The following is a 20,711-nucleotide window of genomic DNA, read 5'->3' as shown; positions in this document are numbered from 1 at the left end:
ATTCTCAGAATCAAAGCCAGATAAGTTCATGAATATAACATATATAATTAAGAAACAGAAGTCTAAATTCTGTATAAATTTAACTTAGTCTACATGTCAACATAACTAAATTATCCGGTTGTTGAACACTTAACTAATGAAAACGTCAGATTACACTACCCCAGAATGGAAAATCAAATGAAATTTAAAAATGTTTTCTGCATTTTCCCAACTTATTTTCATGTGCTTTGCAAAATATTATTTTCTTATTATTATGTTGGATATTGAAGAAACTGTAGAGGGATTAGGACAGTGATATTTTTTTAGCTCTTGCAGTCCACTTAATCTTGGTACAGTTTTGAGTTAGGGCACTAAAGATCTCAAGGAAATGGGAATAGTTTGTTTCACACACTTACCCCACCATGGGTGGAGATGGCTTCCATTTGCATTTTGCAATTTGCTGTCACTAAATATTCACTTTTACAACAAGAATGGAAGCAAATTAACAAATGGAATCCGTTAAGAACATCTTCCTCCCATTTGCTACATTTCTACGACTCCTACAAACCTTTGACAGAATTGTTTTCTGTTTTCCACCTTGAATGCTCCTAAACCTGATTTCCACTTGTGTTCCTTGGTCTATGTTCCTATGGTTATGTATTGTATAGTTCAAGAATGTGATGGACCAACACAAATCCCTAGATCATGCAGTTTCTAGTTCAATACCATCTATTTTAATATATGATCTGGAAGTTCCTGCAACATTTTGCACCTGTCCATATTTAAGCCATGGTCTGGGTGTTTCTGCTGAGTCTGAAGTATTAATTCAGAGTCCTCTGGGAATCAGCTACAAAATTAGTAGTGTCTTGGTTCTGCAATTCCAAATTGTTAGGTCTTCCAAATTTGAATGGATTATGGCTACAGCACAAGTAGGTCTGATTTAAAAGTCTTAAAAATAAGCAGAGAAAATAATCAGACGATAACATATAAAATCCACAAGAGTAACCTAACACTGGAAAAAGACATTTCAATTTTTAAATTCAACTGATTAAGCAGAGGAGACTACTACAATGATTTGAAAGAATGTACTATAAAAATGGTTAGCTCTCTAATCAATGTCTTTACCAAGAAACACTGTTTTGGTGACCTCATTTATGTAGTGCCAAAAATGTTAAGAGCAGGAAAAGCTCTGAAGAGTGCTGACACTTTCTGTTTTGTTTTGGGAAGTAACAGCTCTTCCTTCTATCACATGTCGGATCCAGTTTGTCTTGTAAAGCTCTTATGCTCTTCTGTCTTTTGGCTAACCTCCTACACTGATTGTCACATGTGGGAAGGCCTCAAAGAAACACTATTACTCATGCGTGGATTTATGTAGCTGAACATAGCTGTTTCTGTTGAGGAAAGTACAAATCGCATATCTTGTTGTTCACTATTACTAAACTATTTGCATCGAAAGCAGGCTTGTGATGGAATCTTTCCTGGCAGCTCATTTATTTCAGTGAAGAATAACTGTGGCTTAAGAGGAAAATGGCCACAGTTACTCTGAAGGTATTAGCTGTTTAAAAACAAAACAAAAAAAATTCTTAGAAGCTTATTTTGTAAAGTCCTAACACAAGAAGCAATGATAACACTCATTTTAATTAATTGCTTAACCATCACAGTAACATCTTGGATTTGATGGTTTACAAAGGCTGCAGGGTCTTTTTAATTCTGTTCCTCTTTAACTCTCAATCAGATTACTGTAGGCATTTGTATTTATCTTTTTCCCCTAGTGTACTGTAAGTATGAGAACTGCAAATGTATGCAGCACTTAAAACCTGCTTGTGTAAAAAATTAAATTAATGTGGAACGAAATAATTTTAAGAACAACAATATAATGTAGTGAAAATTATACTAAAATGTTACAACAATTAACAAAGCTTGCTATCTGAAGAGGGTGGTGCAGTAGTTAGCATTGCTGCATTACTACCTTGCTGTGCTGGGGTCCAGGGTTCAATTCTGGACCCTGGGATGTTGTCTGCATGTGTGTTCCCTTTTTTTTAGAGTGCTCCGGTTTGCTCTCACAGTACAAAGACACGCTGGTAGGTTAATTGGCTTCTGGGAAAATTGCCCTTGGTGTGAGTGAGCGCATGTTTCTGTTTATGTCTGTGCGTGCCCTGTGATGGACTGGTGTCCCATCCAGGGTGAATCCACCATCACCTTGAAGTGGAAGAAGTGGTCAGAAAATGGATGGACAGATGCTATATTAAGGGAACTTTTAAAGCTATGGTCAGAAGTAAATAGATAATTTAAAGTGCTGCTGAAAAGCATATTTTTTTAAAACAAAATTGTTCAATCTGTAACTTCAGTATCTACAGTATATATGCAAGGCAAGAAAGTTGTTGTTTAATTTTAAATATCAGCCTGTGGTTTTAATTTCCATTCATCCTGTAAAATTTAGACTGAGAAATGAGAACGTCCATCATCAGCTCAAAATGGTTCACAGACATATAGATCCACAATAGAAGGTGGGCAATTCTTTTGATGTCATACCACCACAGAGAGCACAATGTCAGGTATTCAAAATCCTAAAATGAACTAAGTCAACTCAGGGGTCTTTTCAACATGATCAGCAACACATAGGACAAGGAACACAGTGGGAATTAAATGTAGTATTTTAGGTTAACAAAAAATTCAGCAGTGCAAATTGTATTTGAAATGAGACCCTTCCCTGATTCAAATATAAACATCAGAACCGTTTTCATCACTAGAGTGTGGGAAACCCCTGCTGTACTCTTGTTTTGTTCCTGTTTTCTGTGCTCATACCAACACATCCCAATTGTCTGCAAACTTTCCTTCAATTCAAAGTACTTAAGTATAATAAATTGTAAAGCTGTTATCCCTGTGATTGGATAGCCTTTATCTTTTCCATCTTTCTGGTTACTGAATGAACTACTGTATATCAGCTATTCCGAGACTCAATGGTGTACTTTATGCCACACATAGTAACAACACAGTTGTACAGAGATACTGAACTTAAAGAAATGGACTCTTAAATGCCATGCTAGCATAACATCATCATCAACAACTTAGGACATTAACTATGTGGAGAAGAAGTGACAAGTGACAAACAGAGGTTTTGTATTTCCATGCAGATCCAATACAAGCTACAGGCTGAAGCACAGAGTACACCTTAGTGAGCTCTGGCTGGCCTCAAGTGAGGAGAAGACTGATGCCGTCGTCTTTAACCCAAGAACTGCCTTTCTTATTGCCTGGCCAAGCAATTTCTGTGTTATTTCATTCAGGTAAGAACCACAATCTCACATGTAAACTAATCAAATATTACGATTTCAGTTACAAGTGCATAAAGTTCCCTTTTAAAATCAATAGAATGCTTTAAATAGTACATCATTAGGAATTGTTCTGCACACTTGTGATATTCATTTACAGTTTATCTGTGACTAATTTATACATTTATCTTCTTGACATTTTCTTTTTCAGTGGTGTGCGTCATTTATTGTAATTACATTTTTCTAGCAATAAAAACAGTATCAAGTGTTAATAACAAATGTCAGTGTAATTTCAATGATCTGTACATTTTTTCACAACTAAATGTGAACGTATTTGGACTTTTGAACCTTTTTCAACATCACCTTCAGGTTCAGGGTAATGGAATTTACTTGATACAACTGCGGCAATTCAATGGGATGTTTTAGAAGAAACAGGAACAGCTTCAAACCTCAAAGGAGAAATGAAACTGGAATCGCATTTGAGCTATCACAAGACCACAGCAGCTAATTCAAGAAATGCAGAGCAAACCGTTGAATCTGTTGTCTCGAGATCTGTCTCTGGGCAATCAATTTGAGGAGGAAAATTGAAAATGGTTGCTAGTGCCACAGACTGGTTCACACATGCTTACAGAATCTATATCATGAACAATGGTGCCTCCAATCTCTTAAAAAGGACAAAACGCTTACTGTCCCTAATAACAATAGTGTCTGTGCAACAGAAACAAAAGAAGCTAAAACAAAAACTCTAAGCAGCTGATTTGTTAATGATTACATATGATCACTAATCCTTTTTATGTTCTTTTACTATGGCATAATAGAGGTAATAGACCGATCTGTGAAACTGTGATAATGACTTTCAGTGTGAGCAAGAGCTAGGCAAATGTACAGTATTAGATGCATAAATGTAATGGTCTCAAACTGGATATTTTGTCCTACTTTTCTCCAACTTGCTGGATATCATACTCTTGTTTCTTGTTTCAGCAACGTCATTAAACAACAATTACCCAACTTGTACTCACATCCTCATATGATCAGTGAGGCTGCACTTGCCTATATTGTTATCCACATACTGTACATCATGTGTTGATCTGTTTAAACTAATTGGAGGGAAATATTTTACTACGTTAAGGCTATGAATACATGCAATTTTAGTCATTTATTGGGTGATATATTAGTACAGCTTCACTACCTTTCAGGGATTGCATTCTAAAAAGATCTTTACCTAAAGTACTTCAAAAAGCAGATACACTCAAATATGTAAAATCTTGTCCTGTCTCAAAACAGAGTCATATGGTCTTCCTGCATGTCACTGCACTGGGATATTTCCATCCATTCATTTTCTTAGTACTTTATCAAATTCAGGGCTAAGACAGAGCCTTACCCAAAAAGCAGCAGATGCAAGGCAGAGTATACTATGGATGGGATGTCAGTCCATTGCAAGGCACACACAGACACACACTCTCACCAGGGATGATTTTTCCGGAAGCCAATTAATATACCAGTATGTATTTGGACTGGGAGGAAACTGGAGTCCCCAGAGAAAACCCACAAAAACACAGGAAGAACATATAAACTCCACACAGATAGTACCCCAGGTCCAGAATTTCACACTGGTCCCCAAAGCTGAGAGGCAGCATTGTTAACCACTGCGCCACCATACCATCCATTGGGACAATGATTTCAGGAAATTCTGGTCCAGAGGCAAGACTTACACCATCTTCCATCCCAGTACTGATAACACAGCCTTGCTAGATTTCCGAGACCTGAGCACAAGCTAGAAGTTGATAACTGCTGACCAACTAAAAAAACATCCTGAGATCTTAGGGAAAGAGGAAAAGACAAACAGCAAGAGTTCACTTTTGAATACATTTTGGCATGACTTTCTAGCATGTCAAAAACTATAAATGTGATATGGCAGTTTGTTCAATTTATTTCATTTCAGCGTGTTAAAGGTTAGAAAAGCAATAGGATTCCTGAGCAGCCTCCCTCTCCATTATCTCTCCTTTTAATGGTGATTATTGTGTTTTGAGTAGGTACTCAAATGCATCTATAAAAAAATAAAGTTGCTCTTTGATTTCTTCCTGTTTTTAAAATTAGCTATGTTAGCCGGGTGAATATCAGGAAGTGCTTCATCACAGAAAGTGTATCTCCATTGAACAAATGCAATCATTCATGCATTAACTCTATAGAAAACGTACAGTTAAGACTTGCATGTTCATGATTTCATTCTTACCTTTTACCTCTTAGATTATTTATTTTCAATGAATCATTCTTAATGGGTTTTAACAAGGGTGTCTTTAACCTGGTGCTTTTTAAACAAGCAACAGTGGCAAAGAATAGCAGCACTGTATTATACAGAGTATTTTGATTTAAAACACTAAGTAACAGAAGAGTAACAAGAGAAGAAAGTACCAGCTGTGCTAAGGCATCTGGTAGGTTTTCACAAGAATCACAAGAAGGTTTTAGAGTCATTGCAGTTCTGGATTTGATAACACTTATTAAATGTGCAAATGATGCCTAAAAAGAAGGAGTAGATAAAACAGAATTTGAGAAAATACTTAATAATGTAGACACTAACAAAGACTAGGCTGACATTTGGTAAATTAATTTGTATAATTGACCGGTGCAAAGTATGATAACTTTAAAAACAAATGCACTATATAAATCACATGAGAGAGGAAATTATTTACATGAAGAGTGGTGGCAGTTCAAAACAAACCCACCAGCTAGAGTTGCTGAATCGCACACTTGGACACTCTCTTGCTCCTGAATTGTTTCATCTGCAACCAAATCTTAATGCCACAAGTATAACACACGGCAGAGACACACTGTCAAACTCTTGTAAAGGCCTCCCTTGGCTGCATGGGCACACAAACTGTCTATAAAATTTTACTCTAAAGGTCTTTACCTAAAAGCAACCAAGACTATCTTAGATTAACTTATTCTTTTGCTCACATCCTCACAAACCAAGGTTCTCACGAGAAAATCTTAACATTATTGTGAGCGCATACTAATTTTGTCATTTTACAAATGATCAGCAACAGTACAATGCAGTATTCAGCTGGGAAAAACAACACAATTCAAATGTTGTTTCTACCCGTCTTAACACATTAAGGCTGATGAGCAGTTTGTAACATTTACATCTGATTACAGTGTGGTGTATTTATCTGGTCTCACCTCACTGTGGCCAACCAGGTGATGCAGAATTAAGACAACACAGCACGATACTGTATGTCACTGTTTCCACGTGTCACAGCCTAAAAGTAAAATGAGACGGCTGCTCAATAAGGAAATGGGAAGTCTAGGTGTTTTCAGTGAGAGTCCGTGATGCTGCTTCCTGTCTCCATTACTCTGAGAATTTCCACCACCCCCACCTCCTCCCTTAATACAGCGCGCCTTGTGCCTCCTCTGTTTAGTGTCTCTCTGCTTCTGCTGTGGAATAGTAACTAAAATCATGCTGTTTTCTCACCTGCAGCTGCCCTGAGGTGAAAGAACGCTGGTTAGATACTCTTCACTGGTAAGTCCTGTCTTGTGTTGTAGTTCGATATTTTTAACAGTTGACCAATAAGTCTATTAAATGCTATAAAGTAGTGTTTTATAATTAAAAAATGTTATTAACTAGAGAAGCATTTCTGTCTTTTTTAACTTTTCCACACACAACTGATTTTCCTAATTTTCTTAGGGTTGTCCATTAAGATTTATTATGTATTAGTCAACTGAAAGTTACCCTCATATACGAGAAGGTTTTCTTTTTAAAGTACACTTTAAGTACATATTTTTAATGCAGGTTCTTCATGCCAATTCATTGTGGGAAATGAACAGTGGAGTTGTATTACAGATAAAATAATTGTCAACCATAGTAACAAATTACAAATTATTTTTTGTTTTTATCTGTGATACTGGTAGTACACTGTTTCTGTGCAAATTGTCATACCAAAACACACTCACTCCCGCATATCAACCCACATGTTTAGTGCACCTATTATTTTGTGTAGTGCAGTTATCATTTCACCTGTTCCATTTGTAAACTTGAACCACCTGTAATGAGTAGACACGGACCCAGTAAAAAACAAAAACTAATTATTAATCAACCTCACTGAGATTTTTCTGTAAAGCAATTTACATTTTCACCCATTTACACAGTAGCATATTTTACCAGAGCTATTATGGTGAAGTATCTTTCTCAAGGATGCCACAGCTCTTTCTCACCTGGAAATTGGACCCACAAATTCTAACTACAAGCACCGAATTCTAACCACTGCTCCAGGCTAATATCTTACAGGCACTAACACATCTTGTCATGCTTTACACATGGCTTTTAACATGCTGAGGATTATGCAGTGAATGACTGAATTATTCCATCTTGTCTTAGGAAAATTAAAGAAGCAAAGGACAACGAAGTTCTCAGGGTACCAACAACAAATATCCTCATGAAGGTCTTAAGTGGAAGCACTGCAGTAAGTTCCCACATTCTGCTTCAGTCATATCCCTCTATTTTAAATGTGAGATTTTTTCTAAAACTGTCATAGAGCTTAGATATGTTGACTTATCTTCTTTTTTTGGTTTGTTTTTTTTAGTTTAAAACACTAAGTGGTGGCAATATGGATTCACTCATCGAATCGGGTTTGGATGTAAGTATTTTTTCCCATATTTACTGTAACAAATGATACACTGGCCTTGATTTAGTTTTGTTTAGTGATAGATTTGATAGCTAAGAGAGAATCTTGGCATCGTGTACTGTGACTGCACAAGCATGTACTTCATTAAATGAATGTGTAAAGGCAAGATCATCAGAAAAAAGAAAAAAACTGTTTTACAGGTTCTTTTGGGGTTCTTGTCTTGTGTGAATAGGCTGCGAGAAACCGCTTGAATGTAGAGTATCACGTGGGGGCAGCATGCAGACTGTAAAATGGAGAATTAGCAGAGCCTCAGTTAGCAGCTCATGTCTTGTTCTCATACATGGGGCGTGGTGTGCCTTGCTGTTCTCAGTGGCCTGACCACATGTGTTCATCTCCAGGGTGATGCCAAAACATGCCACTCACCAACGCCATGTGACATGGAGGATGGAACATGCCAAACGATTGGTGAGTTCAAAATTTTCAGATCCTGTCTGTGGCCACGTTTGTGTTTAACCCCTCCACAGCATTATATGCATTTTTGAAAAAACACCAACATGGCTGTGTATTGAAGATACTATAAAAAACACAACAAACAAAACAAGCAACAGAAAACAAGACCTTGTGCTTACACATGTTGTCATTCATGTTTTGATCAACCAGTAAAATTCTGAAACTGGATTTTGTACCTTTAATTTATCTGAAAAAAACATTGTTTAGCTTGGAGGCCCAGCTGTTCAGCTTTGGTATGCAGCTTCAATAATAGGCACATGATACAACTATTTCCCTTGTAATTTGAAGTGATTTTCTCCGGTACTGTGGAAGCCCCAGGCATGGCTCCCACTGAAAACGCTAACTAGATAAATGTATGAAATGCACCGCCAGTATGTTTTAAACAACTAACATTTTGTTCTGTGTTTTAAAGCAGAAAACAACAAGAAAAGGAAGAAGGTTTTGAATTGGCCCTTTCAAAGGAGGAGTTCTACACTGTCCAACTCTTCCAATCGTTCAGACCCTGACCAGAACATTCCTGTGTTTGGACGGCAGTTGTCTGACATCTGTGCTGAGGATGAGAAACCTCCCAAGCCCATCATGGTATGTATTATTCTCTGCAATAATTCAATTATTCTCTGCAATAATTGTAGTGTTTTATACGTGGACGGAACCCCAACACCCCAAAATTAAGTTACAGTCATTGCTTTCTGACAGAAGCTGACTTCTGTGAGGGGTGTTTATGGACCAATGTGCAATAGTCTCTGCTGTATCCATTATATACTGTATTAGCGTGTTTGATGATCTACACAAAACAGATTCACTGGTGAATTCTTTATCTCACGTGATTTTCTTTTGCTTAATTTCTAGGACATTCTCACTCTGCTACTGCAGAAAGGCACCACCACTGAGGGCATTTTCAGGAAAGCTGGGAATGCCAAAGCTTGCAAAGAGATCAAAGAGCAGCTAAATGCTGGAACAGAGATCAACTTGGAGCCAAAGCCAATAATATTACTTGCTGCTGTCTTAAAGGTAAAAATAAATCATTTACTCTTCTTTATGCATTCAACAGTACAATATTAAGAAAAAGGATCCCTTTTGCATTTTATCCTTGCTAAACCTCTTAGCAGTTGTAAATTACACTGTGGAATTACCACTGGATGATGTTCTACAGCACATATTATGTTTCACTATGTAATAAATAATAGACAAATGACACTGTTATGTCAGTTCTGTTATATATTTTTTTACCTTTTACCAAGTTACATGATTTGAAATGCATGCATTGATTGTAGGATTTCCTGAGACACATCCCAAATGGCCTGCTGAGGACAGAACTGTCTCCCTCCTGGATGACAGCTGTAGAGAAGAACATTGTTGAAGAGAAACATGAAGAACTAAAACTGTAAGTGTGAAATGTCAAGTGGGATCAAATAGAAATGTCCCTCAAACAGTAATCAAAACCCTCTGGGTCTATACTTATTCTAATAAGTTCTATTTGTAGACTTGGGGTTAAGAGACAGACAGGGACTTTACAATGGATTTTTCAAGACTGACTAAATTAGGAAGTGCAGTACTTCAGTGAACACCTAGTGTTCCTCTTTCTTTGGTGTTTCTGTAAAAAAAAGAGGAAGTTGCACAGAACATGATGCAGCTGACTTACTTTTTGTTTTGTTTCATCTCCTAGGGTTGCAGCCAAACTCCCAGGGCCCAACATTGTTCTGCTGCAGCACCTTCTGTGTGTGCTCTACCACATCAGTAAGAATGCAGAGATCAATAGGATGGACGCTAAAAACCTGGCAGTTTGCATCGCGCCTAACATGCTGCTAGACAGCAAATTGCCCCTTCAAGCCCAGAAAGAGATGACAGAAAAGGTGAGTGACTGTGCTGGGCAAGACAACAGGAAGATGACCTTTTGTTAAAGAAGCTGCTTAGGTTGCAGACCCACACAAAAGCTGTCAGTAAAAGTTGTCAAAAGATACTTGGAAGCTATGGAATTCATCCTAGACTAATATTAACAGTAAGAGTCCATATTGAGATCTTAACAAGAGAGCAAAAGTGCTAATTTCATTATAAGAGTTTCAATGCTTTAAAAAGTTTTCTTCAATATGGCATAGACTTTATTTTTTAATTGTGCTGGATGGAAAAACCTTTTTTAAATATAATATTAATTTCAAGGACAATTACATAGAACAGTATCAGGTACATTCCAATTATTGCTGTTTTGTTTTAGCCAGTAAGTGACTTTGCTGAAGGCTAATGGCTGTTTGCTCTAATTTTATTTCTCACAGGTAACAACCCTGACTCAGTTTATGATTGAGAACTGCTGTGAAATATTTGGAGAACACATCTTGTCACTTCTCGGGGACCCTGAAGAGGAGTTGGCTGATAACTCAGGTAAAATTTACTGCTGCCACTACTGTTCTGTAGGTCAGACTAAAGCTTCATTCATTTAGTTATATTTAGCTTAATATAAAACACATTGTTCAAACATGTAAAGACACGAACCAACAATGGTTCAAGTTTTTAAAAAAGTACAGCTCAATCTTTTTTTCTAATTTTTCCATTTTAAAACTGAGATTCTTGTTTCATATACAATACATTGCATGATTGATGGTTTAATTTGTATTTCTAGGAAGAAAAAAATAAGTGTATGTAACCTTGACCAACTCTATATTAAATCATTTTTTTCCATTCAGATACGCTATCATCACATCAGCATGACTCTGCATATGACAGCACTGATGCAGATGGAGACCTTGGGGATCATGCTAGGAAGCAACTATCAGAGAGGGGTGAGGAGGATGACCAGGAGCAGACTTCTGCCAGCCCTCTCTCTTCAGTCTGTGAAGATGAGAGAACAGCCATTGGAACTTGTCCTACACAACTCAAGAGGTTTAACAGAAGGTGTTCAGAGCCTAATATTCTCCCTTCTGGAGGACTAAAGACTCACAAACTGGCCAGGAGTCATGATGATTTCTCAGTGGAAAGAGATGATCTCAGCTTTGAGGACCAGCCCCTTAAAAAACAGAACTCCGATGATTCCTTTCTTATGCATCATTCTGGGGACAGAAGACCACTGTCCTGCTTGAAGTTAAGCAGCAGCTTGACTATGGAACTGTGCAAGACACCTTCCTCAAAAGGTTCTTCTACTTGCTCCTTGGAAAGCTCCTTCTCCACAGTTTCTGAGAACTCTGTATTCACCAGCTCACCACTGGCATCCCCATCCATCCCCAAGAAGTCTTTCTTCTCAAGGCACCAGTCTTTCTCTGCCAAGGCTGCTGAGGACAGCGAGAAGCCCGAAAAAGACCTTAAGAAACACTCCCAGTCCTTTTGTGTGAGGAATGAAAAGAAGCCCCTTTTCAAGGCCAAGAGCTGGGGCCCTTCCAACTTCAACAGGAGCAGTCTCAAGAGAGACTCTCAGAAGGAAAACCAGTTTTCTTGTGACACTCTCCAAGAGGACTCCCAAAACGAAGCCGAACCTGCAGACCCACAGCCCCAGTCTCGCACGTTGTCACCCAGTGCAGTGTTTCGACATGTCGACAGCAGAAAACCTAGCAATCCCCCATCTTATGAGCAGGCTATTCAAAGTGGAACCACCCCTGCTCCCCCTGAATACAAGTCTCTGACAGTTCAGGATGCTAGAAGGAAGATGTCCATAAACAGAAGGCCCTCTTCATTAACTGAGGATCTCCTTTATCCATGTTCCATCAACAGGTTCAGTGACTGCTATGCACAGGAAAAAGACAGTGAGAATCATGGGCCTGTTGTAACTGAACACACAAGCACTTTCCGTCAGAGAGCCATGTCTGAATCCATATCAAGAACTAGACTTGAAAGAGTCAGCCGCAGATGTAGCCAGCCGTTATTTGAGGAGATTTCCTATGCAAAAGAATCCTATGTTTAAATACCCTTCTTTCATTTTGTATGCACTGTAAATGTTTATCTTGTGCGGAATGGTTTAGTTGAAATCATTATACTATATGATGAAAACCTGAAGCCTGAATGCTATCCTATCACTTAAACTACTTGTTAAAAAAGAAAACCTTACAGACACCTAAAAGCTATGTAAATAAACAAAATATATGCACGTAATAACTATACTGTATATCGTCAATCTAACTGTATTGAATGTTGTATTTTTTAAACAGTATTTTTTGTTTGGTTTAGTATAATGTGTACAATTTAACTGTATGTATATATGTACTTAAATACACAGGATATATATATATATGTTTGTTTGTCAACTACAACATCTTTACTTCCACTACAATAAAGCACTTTCTTTTTTAATTCTATAATGATTTCTCATTTACGGGGAATGAATGCCATTAAGTAGTTCCTGCAATACAGAATATTCACAGGAGGGAACTGCTGCTATGGTCGGTGTGTAGAATATTTTTTCAACCATGATGGTAAAGTTTTGTGCAGAGAAAATGTAATGACAAAGACTTCCAATACACTTTGATGAATAATCTGTCCCAATTTTTCCATAAAGCAACTTTTTGAATATTTCTGTCTGTTCTACCTATACAAAGAAAGGAAAGTAAAGTGTTTTTTGTTTGTTATTCCAACAATGCCCAAGCAGGAAAACATTGTAAATTCATGATTTTCCTATTTTCAACTTAATGGAAATTTTACTTCAAGCATGTTATAACCATAATTTTAATGTCTTTTTATTTGTAATAATTTGCTGTAGTACCTTAAAGTGAGTGTTTATTTTAGGATTGTCTCAATTATAACGAGTTTACAACCTTTTTGATCAAATATACAGTGCCTTGCGAAAGTATTCGGCCCCCTTGAACTTTTCAACCTTTTGCCACATTTCAGGCTTCAAACATAAAGATATACATTTTTTTATTTTATGTGAAGAATCACCAACAAGTGGGACACAATTGTGAAGTGGAACGAAATCTATTGGATTTTGAAACTTTTTTAACTAATAAAAAAATGAAAAGTGGGGCGTGCAAAATTATTCGGCCCCTTTACTTTCAGTGCAGCAAACTCACTCCAGAAGTTCAGTGAGGATCTCTGAATGATCCAATGTTGTCCTAAATGACTGATGGTGATAAATAGAATCCACCTGTGTGTAATCAAGTCTCTGTATAAATGCACCTGCTCTGTGATAGTCTCAAGGTTCTGTTGAAAGCGCAGAGAGCATCATGAAGACCAAGGAACACACCAGGCAGGTCCGTAATACTGTTGTGGAGAAGTTTAAAGCCGGATTTGGATACAAAAAGATTTCCCAAGCTTCAAACATCCCAAGGAGCACTGTGCAAGCGATCATCTTGAAATGGAAGGAGTATCAGACCACTGCAAATCTACCAAGACCTGGCCGTCCCTCTAAACTTTCAGCTCAGACAAGGAGAAGACTGATCAGAGATGCAGCCAAGAGGCCCATGATCACTCTGGATGAACTGCAGAGAACTACAGCTGAGGTGGGAGAGTCTGTCCATAGGACAACAATCAGTCTTACACTGCACAAATCTGGCCTTTATGGAAGAGTGGCAAGAAGAAAGCCATTTCTCAAAGATATCCATAAAAAGTCTCGTCTAAAGTTTGCCACAAGCCACCTGGGAGACACCCCAAACATGTGGAAGAAGGTGCTCTGGTCAGATGAAACCAAAATCGAACTTTTTGGCCACAATGCAAAACGACATGTTTGGCGTAAAAGCAACACAGCTCATCACCCTCAACACACCATCCCCACTGTCAAACATGGTGGTGGCAGCATCATGGTTTGGGCCTGCTTTTCTTCAGCAGGGACAGGGAAGATGGTTAAAATTGAGGGGAAGATGGATGCAGCCAAATACAGGACCATTCTGGATGAAAACCTGTTGGAGTCTGCAAAAGACCTGAAACTGGGACGGAGATTTATCTTCCAACAAGACAATGATCCCAAACATACAGCAAAATCTACAAAGGAATGGTTCACAAATAAACGTATCCAGGTGTTTGAATGGCCAAGTCAAAGTCCAGACCTGAATCCAATCGAGAATCTGTGGAAAGAGCTGAAAACTGCTGTTCACAAACGCTCTCCATCCAACCTCACTGAGCTCGAGCTGTTTTGCGAGGAAGAATGGGCAAGAATTTCAGTCTCTCGATGTGCAAAACTGATAGAGACATACCCCAAGCGACTTGCAGCTGTAATCGCAGCAAAAGGTGGCTCTACAAAGTATTAACGCAAGGGGGCCGAATAATTTTGCACGCCCCACTTTTCATTTTTTTATTAGTTAAAAAAGTTTCAAAAATCCAATAGATTTCGTTCCACTTCACAATTGTGTCCCACTTGTTGGTGATTCTTCACATAAAATAAAAAATTTATATCTTTATGTTTGAAGCCTGAAATGTGGCAAAAGGTTGAAAAGTTCAAGGGGGCCGAATACTTTCGCAAGGCACTGTAGATTTGCATTTACACCTGATAAAAAGACCATCGTTTAGCCTTAATTTGGCTCTAATTTAAATCCCGATTGATCTTTCCTTATTAAACTTGGCACTATGTGCAAGATTTAGCTTGGCAAACCCCAGCTTGGCATTAAAGAAAGGTTATCAACCCAACAGCATTGTGGATTTGTCAAAATGAAACTAGTTGTGTAGGTTAGAAGCACTGCAATAATAACACCTGTGGCTAACCACTGTTTTTGTGGATATGTGTGCCCTGTCCAACACAAGAAGTATCCGGACTAGCTCATAATGCTAATTTTATGTATCTTTACAGTGAAGATTTAGAAATATCAAAGACGCTTCCCTTTTTGGTCTTATTGAGAAACTTGGAAATATGCGCCAGGTCCATTGAGATCAGCATGTTCTAACTGTACAGGAAAAAGGAAACCAGCAGTGATCACGAGGCCAGGCTTGGTTTTTCTCTGAAACTGTGTCTGCCAACTGGGTGAGCTGATGCTATCTACAGTATTTAGTACAAGGAGCAAAATTAGGCTTCCTGTGTTAACTCATGCAATGCACCCTTTATCTTTATTGCTTAGAGATACATTTGTATTCGCAGGTTTTTCATTCTGAGATGACACTTTGTTTGAGCATTAATTTAATTTTCTAATCTAACATTTTGGTAACACTTTACTTTAATGAGGATGAAGAACTGCCATAAGTCCCTTATAAATACTATACAACATGATACAACAAGCACAATAACCATTCCGCAAAAAATATTTTACAGAAACATACCAGTACCACTCTTACTGAGCTGCATCTGCTCTAAGGTCCTTCATACTGTCTTCCATCATGTTTACCTGTGCTCTCTCTACCTAAAGCTCTGCTCTGATATTTTGACTAGAAAACATCCACAAATTGTTATAAAGGATTAAGAATATAGATATACAGTATCGTGTTGTATAGTGTCTATGAAGGAGTAATGACACTATATTTTTGGTTTCATTCAAGCAGAAAAGCATCCCCAATATTTTTACAAACTTCAGGATATTCTTGTTGGCAGCTTCTGTGATAGGTCTATGACATGTTTGTGGTTTGCAATAAATTGCTTTCCCTCATTATGGTAGAATCTTTCTTGTTACAGAATGTAATTCTAAACTGAAAGGTTCAGTAACGATGTGTCACACACTTTAATTAATAAAGCCCAATAACAGATGCCTCAAGCTAAACGCCCAAAGCAATCAAATGATGTTCTGTTTTGCAGTGAACTTTCCCTTCCAGTTAACATTTCATAACCAAAAAGGTATTTTGCTTTAATATTTGTAGAAGTATAGGATTCTGTTTTTTAAAATGAAGTTTTTAATAAGGTGTACTTGGAATATTACTTTATTAATCTTTAAACAACACTACAGATTGCATCAAGTATCACTCATTTTGGATTTAGAGAAAACTAGTTAATGAAGATAAAATGTTATTGTCAGTTGTTCTTATGGGGAAAAATGTTTTATATGAATAGAAATAAGATAGATCTCTACTGCCATCATAAATGTGATGCAGAAAATAATTTTATTTAGTGTATGTGGGGTATGACTGTTTAAAAAAGTGTAACAAATTACATTGTTATATTCCATGTGCTTCAGTATATGTTATGGTGTCAAGTAATTCTTGCGGGACATTATATGCAAAGCACGTATAGAGGTGGACCAATAAAAAAGATATTGCACCTGCCTTGCTGTGCTTCCTCTAGTCACTCTTTAATGTAATGGAAGGCAAAGGTATGGAAATGATAAAACCTTCCGCTGTGGTTAGATGTTCTAAGAAACAATGCATTGCCTTAGCTGTGCATATGCTACACTTGTCTCAAAGATGTGTATTAAATATCACAGACCTTCACACTGTCTTTGTGCATGGTTAGGAAGTTTCAATCTAAAATTAATCATTTAATATTAACATTAATTTTTAACTAATTTTGGTTACAGACCCATTTATTGATATAAAATGAATGTATTGTAACTGATCCAAATGAATGTAATTTCTGCAGAGTTAACTTTGAATTCACTTAATAGATCAGAGTCTGTGAAATGCAGAGTTGTACTCATTCTTAAAACTGCAACTTTAGCATTTTGTTCAGAATTTGTAAAGCATGAAAAAAACCAAATGAAAATTATAGCTTGTCTTCTTTTTTTTCTACTGTTAACAAGGTTGTTTTACTCTGCAGTGAAAACCACAGTTCCCCCATGGTCACAGTGCTAAAGTACCACGTGTGTCTTTTGATCATAAAAAAATACCATGAGATGTTAAAGATAAATAAATGGTGCCAGCAGTTCACCATAAAACTAGATAAATCCAGGTGCAGCAGTATAATGGATAAACCACGTGGTGTTCTGTGTCAATCACTGGCTTTTGGAGCAGTAGAATGAATGGAATGATATACAGTCAGGTGCCCTGTATATATTCACACTTCAGAATGACTCTCTAGCCTCAAGAACACATTTATCAGTGAGCACAGTGCTGTTTGAATTTGTCCCGTTTCATTTTCCTGATACAAACAGGGAAAGCACAAGTTGAAAAAATGTATATAATACAAGGTCCAATACCCATACCTCATGCTATATGATGATTTTTGCTACAGAAGGCAATATATTTGAAACTGTGACAATTGACAAATCTATCTGATCTTTTACAAAGCATATGTTAAAGTCTGTGAATGGAATGTGCTCTCTGAAGAGAATATTTGTGTGAATATGAATATAGCACTGTGTAGCGGCGAAGCTTAATAATAAGGCAGAGTTAAGTGTTTCTGAGCTTCCCAAATGAGGCCCCATTTCTCTGTTCATCTCTGTGGTGCAGCCACAAAGAATTCATGCAAGCTGATTTAAGATGTTTTCTTGTGATAAGAAACCAGCTCCCAAAGGGGGATGCACTTAGCTAAGCCTGGCTATCATGATCAATGGTCATCCATTGGCGCCTATCTGTCTGGGGAGTGCGAGTTGGACATCTGGATTGCATTCCTAAGTGTCAGGAGTAAGTGACTCATATCTCACCTTGATCAACCAATCAGGGACTGGTAGGGCCGAGTAACCCACGTGGGACTCTGATGCCCATGGAACTTTCAGCCAATCAATGAGCTGAAGTTCCTCCAGGTAAAAACAGGCAGCACAGAGAGCCTGAGAGATTGAGTTTCAGATTCAGATTCAGATTGAGATTCAGATTCAGATTCAGATTCAACAATTCTAAAGGAGAATTCCAGGTCAGGACGGCCCAGGAACAGAAGGCTCCCAAGGGCAGGACATTCTCGCAGCACGCCTCCTGACCATCCTGAGACTCAGCCCGGACAACCACGGAACGGCCAGTGTGTCCGAGTGCCAGAACTTTCCTTTGTTCTAAGAGTCTAGAGTTGAGGTTGCCAGAGAGTAACCAGCAGCAGGCCTCGTGAACAGGTCGGAACTGTGGACAGCTGAATTACTATTCAGAACTAGCTCTTCATCAGGAACGAACCAGTCCTCTTCCTGACTTGCTGGGACCCACAGTCATCTTTTCTCCTGTGGACAAACTTTGCTAGTTAAAGCCAACAATGAGCATCAGCACCGCACCGTCACAAGCCGCACAGCACAGCCTGGCACGGAGCCAGAGAGCGCGGATTGGACAGCAACAGCCTGCAACTGTTTCTTTGTGCCCGCAGGAGATCTGAATCCCCAGAGATTGGATGAGTATTCAACTTCAATGCATTACAGCTCGAGAATTCAATTGTTATCCCAACCAGTTGATATCAATTTAATTCCTAAGAGTTATGTACTTGTTTTGAGTATCTAATGTAGAAGTTGTAACCAAGTTCATTTATGAAACGGTCTTAATGAATGATATACTGAACGTATGTCCTCTTGATGTGTAACACTTCGTAACTGACTGAATATATATCTTTTGTATTCTGATAACCCTCTCGATAAGATCTGTTAGTTTAAGGCATATTCTATGTATTAATAAATGTATCCTCGTGTATTAGTACCTGTGTGCGCGTTGTTTGAGTTATGTCGCATGGTTGGATTCTAAAGCCATCAAAAGAATCAACTTTGTGATTTACTGCTACAATTAATAATTGTCTCAGTAAATGCCCAAACCCTACAGAACTGGTGCCTTCAGAGAGCCACTATGATTACATATTTGGCGTCCCTGAACCGGTTTTCCCTACATTATTTGGCGTCCCTGGGCCGGCTTAATCTACATTATTTGGCGTCCCTGGGTCAGTTTAATCTACAACTGGATTTTGGGTGCTTTATGATAGGATTTTCCATAAGATTACAGATATTTGTGAGCTTTGGAGGAAAGCTACAGTAGCCTGTGATTAGACTGTCTTTGTTTCAAAATAATACAATACACAGTTCTTTGTGGTCATGGCTTTAATGCACCTCAGATGTTTTGTTCATAAACATATTGTAGGGTACATTACATTCAGCCTATTGTTAAGACAAAGTCTCAGTGATCTTCATCTAAATTTGGTTGCTCCATTTGGCCTTATCGAGCTAACTGAAACTGCAATTTGGAATTAAATCATGTTGTTTTTCATGTGTGGTAAATTTCTCTGTAGTATCTAATCTTTTGTTTAGTATTTTTGTTTATTTTCTCTTTCTCATTTATTTATTTTTTCCTTTTTTGGACACTGACATACAGCAGCAGAGAAAAACATTAGAAGAAAGAACTGGTACACTGTACAAGCATGATAAATACTCAGTAATAATTTGATACAATAGCATTCAACAAAAACATGAACCATTTCCATTCATTTAAAATGATTATTTTCTAGAAACTTTCTGCAATATTGTGCTACAAAGGGCTTTCTTTACTAGACTTGATTTTAAAAATGAATGGGAGAAAAAACGTATTGAGGATTACAAAAAAATGTGCTGCCCAACTAATGAGGTTCTCTGATATCTATTTACTTTAATAACCTTGTTTCTTTTTGAAGATACATGAACTATCAGACCTGTCTCTCTGAATGATATTTCTTAATTTTATTCTGCATAGTGCAGAAAGTTTGTCCAACTTGGCATATGTTTAGGACCTACCATTTAATTAACATTATGTAAATTCTTTCAATGTTTTAACACTATAGCCTTAAGACAAAAGGTATAAAAATTCAAAACAAGCATTTAAAATGACTGAATAATCCTTATCATCAAAACACTATCTCTCCAATTTCTTCCATTGTTGGAAATTGGATTCCATATAGTAGTAACTGTTTAAGTATCAGGAATTATGTTAGAGAACAAATCTTCTTCACAGACACTTAAGTGTATAATAAACCTAGTTTGTTGCGTGTCTGTCAATACGACTGAAGTGTGGGGAATTACAGGCTGGAGACATCTACTTCAGGCTTTCTGACAGCTGTATCACCCTTTTCATAACTGTAGGGTGTGTTGATCATGGCGCAGGAGAATAGAAATGCAGGTGTCCACTGGGGAAAGAGAGAGGAAGGGATTTATCCCTGTTTTTATACAGAAAAGGCTTGAAAGTGTGATCCTAGAGGGTTAAAGGGGAGAGAACAGGGGGTTTGGAATGCTATGCTACTGTGTACCTATTTACAAATGCTTAAAAAATCATGGATGTCAACAGTGTATTCTCATCATAGTTAAAAAAATACTAATATAATTTTATTTATGAGCACTGTACAATATGCCTTGACGTAATACAGACATACATAGAAATAGCCTGGATCAACGGCACATATTTCACCTTAGCAATGGAATGAAAAGTGTACTGTTGTACATTTTAAAAGTTTACACTCGCATCGTTTATTTCTGCACTGTCAGCTATAATTAAACCCTGTTTTAATCACATTTCTATTCTAAATCATATGACCCAATATAAGACACCACTCCCGTGACTATCATTAAGTGCAGCCAAATCCTCGTGAATCAGCAAGGTAACTGCATGGAGGAAGTGACGTCCTCACTGAATATGTTTATTTTGG

The 20,711-nt window shown here is 37.7% G+C and overlaps 1 protein-coding gene across 2 annotated transcripts in view; it reads left to right on the top strand.

Moving 5' to 3' along the window:
• tagapb (T cell activation RhoGTPase activating protein b) overlaps nt 1-12,657 on the top strand; it is a 40,769-nt gene extending 28,112 nt beyond the window's left edge. The window contains exons 4-14 of one of the 2 annotated variants that reach the window (XM_015349572.2): nt 3,114-3,263; nt 6,724-6,765; nt 7,621-7,705; nt 7,826-7,879; nt 8,266-8,332; nt 8,790-8,959; nt 9,227-9,388; nt 9,652-9,761; nt 10,044-10,230; nt 10,648-10,753; nt 11,056-12,657. In XM_015349572.2, coding sequence (XP_015205058.2) covers nt 3,114-3,263; nt 6,724-6,765; nt 7,621-7,705; nt 7,826-7,879; nt 8,266-8,332; nt 8,790-8,959; nt 9,227-9,388; nt 9,652-9,761; nt 10,044-10,230; nt 10,648-10,753; nt 11,056-12,263 — 2,341 coding nt within the window. In that variant the 3' untranslated portion in view covers nt 12,264-12,657. The remainder of the gene's footprint in view (nt 1-3,113; nt 3,264-6,723; nt 6,766-7,620; nt 7,706-7,825; nt 7,880-8,265; nt 8,333-8,789; nt 8,960-9,226; nt 9,389-9,651; nt 9,762-10,043; nt 10,231-10,647; nt 10,754-11,055) is intronic. The other variant, XM_015349578.2, reaches the window with a different exon arrangement.
• Nucleotides 12,658-20,711: the final 8,054 nt, after the last annotated feature.

This window comes from Lepisosteus oculatus, chromosome 2, assembly GCF_040954835.1.
Source record: "Lepisosteus oculatus isolate fLepOcu1 chromosome 2, fLepOcu1.hap2, whole genome shotgun sequence".
In the NCBI taxonomy this organism is placed as follows: Eukaryota; Metazoa; Chordata; class Actinopteri; order Semionotiformes; family Lepisosteidae; genus Lepisosteus; species Lepisosteus oculatus.
Note: the sequence above shows the minus strand (reverse complement) of the source record. Positions and strands in the feature narration are given on the sequence as shown.